General features: G+C 51.0%; 1 protein-coding gene across 1 annotated transcript; it reads left to right on the top strand.

Moving 5' to 3' along the window:
- On the top strand, positions 1-1,748 carry LOC119512879 (protein S100-A7-like). Its single transcript, XM_037807665.1, has 3 exons — positions 1-145; positions 1,357-1,528; positions 1,742-1,748. The coding sequence occupies exons 1-3, from the start codon at positions 1-3 to the stop codon at positions 1,746-1,748; spliced, it is 324 nt and encodes a 107-aa protein (XP_037663593.1).
- Positions 1,749-2,252: the final 504 nt, after the last annotated feature.

Raw genomic sequence — 2,252 nt, 5'->3', positions numbered from 1 at the left:
ATGGGCATCAGTGCAGCTGAGAAGACCATAATGGGCTTGATTGACCTATTTTACAAATACACTGGGGAAGATGATAAGATAGACAAGCACAACTTGTTGAAGATGTTGATGGAGAATATCCCCAATTTCCTGAGTTGCTGTTTGAGTGGCTGTGTAGGAGGGTGGGTCTGGCTTTTCTGGGGCAGGGAGAGACTGTATATGTGTGGGTGGTGGGGGGTGGGTAGATAGATTCCCTGAGCCCTGACATGTCCGGGACCCTGCTGTGAGGGGGATACACTACTTGTCATCAGCTGATCCTGCATCTGGTCCTCTCCTGATTCACTCCTCAGCTCCTCACCCCCGACCCCAGGCCCCAGGTAGGGTCAGCTCCATGTGGAGGCAGATTGTGCCATCTGCGGCACCCAGGTCTGGGAGCAGAAGCCCTGGGCCCCAGTCCCACCACTGGGCTCCCCTGCTCTGTGGCCCTGGGCAAGTCACCCCTACGCTCTGATGCTCAGTTTTCTCATCTGCAAAATATGATAATAGAACTCAATTTCCTGGAGTAGTTTTGTTGAAATGAGATGATTTATTTGAAAATGCTTTGAAAGTATGGAAATGCTGGAGATATATTAGAAAATGAAGTGTTGTGATTTGAGGGGCAGTGAATAGATGCCCAATCCCTCCCCACCTCGTGTCCCCCTTCCCAATGGCCATGGAGAGTCCTTCCATGTGTTTGGTTCCATCTGGTCAAGGGTTGCTCCCTGAAGGCTCCTATTCAAATTTCGCTGGAAGTAGAGGTAACACAATGGAAATCATGAACCCTACAAACTCAAGCACAACCTTCTACATGGGGCAAGCACATTCAAAATTCCTGATTTGTTTGACTGTTAGAAGAAATCATTAGCTCAGAGTTTGAGACCAAGGAACAGAAAACTTCATCCTGCCTACATGGAACAGGACTGATAAGTTTTGATGGAAAGAATGTAAAAGGGAGGAGCCTTAGAGAATGAGGCAAACATAGAGGTGGACTGTATTGTGCCCCCGGGGAAAAGGCAGAATCGTTCATCTAAAGGGGAGCAGGTGGGTGAGTCCGAGGCTCCCTCATTCATCCACCAGCAACGTTCCAGGCAGGGTCGGCCTCAGGGTCTCTGGGTCTCCCCTGAGAGCTTACAATAGACGCAGGGGATGTCAGGCGAGGAATCGGGGTTCCTGCTCACGTTGCTCCAGCCATCGTGGCAACCACCCCTGACCGGCCTCACCTTTGGGTCAGCCCTGGGCGCTTGTCCCCAACTTCCTCTGCCCTTTTCTACCACTCCCAGTCCCGGACTGGCTAGTGATGGAAGTTTTCTTATTTGCATGATTTTCTCCCACAGGAAGAAAAGGGTAAAGATTACTTGGCCCATGTCTTTGAGAGAAAGGACAAGAATAAGGATGGGAAGATTGAGTTTTCTGAGTTCTTCTCCTTACTGGGGGATATAGGCACAGACTACCACAAGCAGAGCCACGGGGCACCACCCTGTACTGGGGAAACCAGTGATCCACGTTCAGAGTGCCCAGAGACCCCAAGACACAGTAAATAAATTCTCTCACCAATACTTGCGCTGCTTCTTCCTTTAATTTGGGTGGTCTCTGTTCACAAATGGACAAGCACTGGCTCTAAGCTTTGTAAATCTTCCACAAGGGGTTTAGCCCAGCTGACATTTACTCCAGAGAGGCCTTGCCGGGTCCTGAGCTCTCACAGTGGTCAACCGTTGTCCCCCAGTCCCTAAGTCCCAATCTGCTGTCCTCAGAGGTCAGCCCTGCTACTATCAGCACAGCCTAGGCATGCTCTGCTCAGGGGTGGAGCTTTCTTAAGAGGTGCTTCTCAGTTTGGGTGTTTTGGGTGTGGAGTGCCCAGTGTAGCAGTGAGATATCGATCGCTAACCTGTATGTTCAGGATGAAGCACAGCGAAGAGGGATCAGATGCTATCATCCCCTCACCCCACACTCTTCTTTATCTCCCACCCCCTCACTGCAGTTATTCCCCAGGGCTGTGGGAGAAGTTGACTGGTCCTGTCATGCCAAAAGCACATCCTGGACAAAAATTGGTGCTTCCCCTTGAGCCTGTGGCCAGTAGGGTATTTTCTTATGGGCCGTGGTCATGGATGGGAAGAGGCAGCAGGGTCCTGCCCTGTACTGCAGACTCCCTAAGCCCATGGATATGTTTAGGTGCCATGTGTGTGCCTGCAGGGTGTGCGTGTAGGGGTGTGTGCATAAAAGAGAGCGAGAAAGGG

This window comes from Choloepus didactylus, chromosome 2 (assembly GCF_015220235.1).
Source record: "Choloepus didactylus isolate mChoDid1 chromosome 2, mChoDid1.pri, whole genome shotgun sequence".
Taxonomy (NCBI): domain Eukaryota; kingdom Metazoa; phylum Chordata; class Mammalia; order Pilosa; family Megalonychidae; genus Choloepus; species Choloepus didactylus.
Note: the sequence above shows the minus strand (reverse complement) of the source record. Positions and strands in the feature narration are given on the sequence as shown.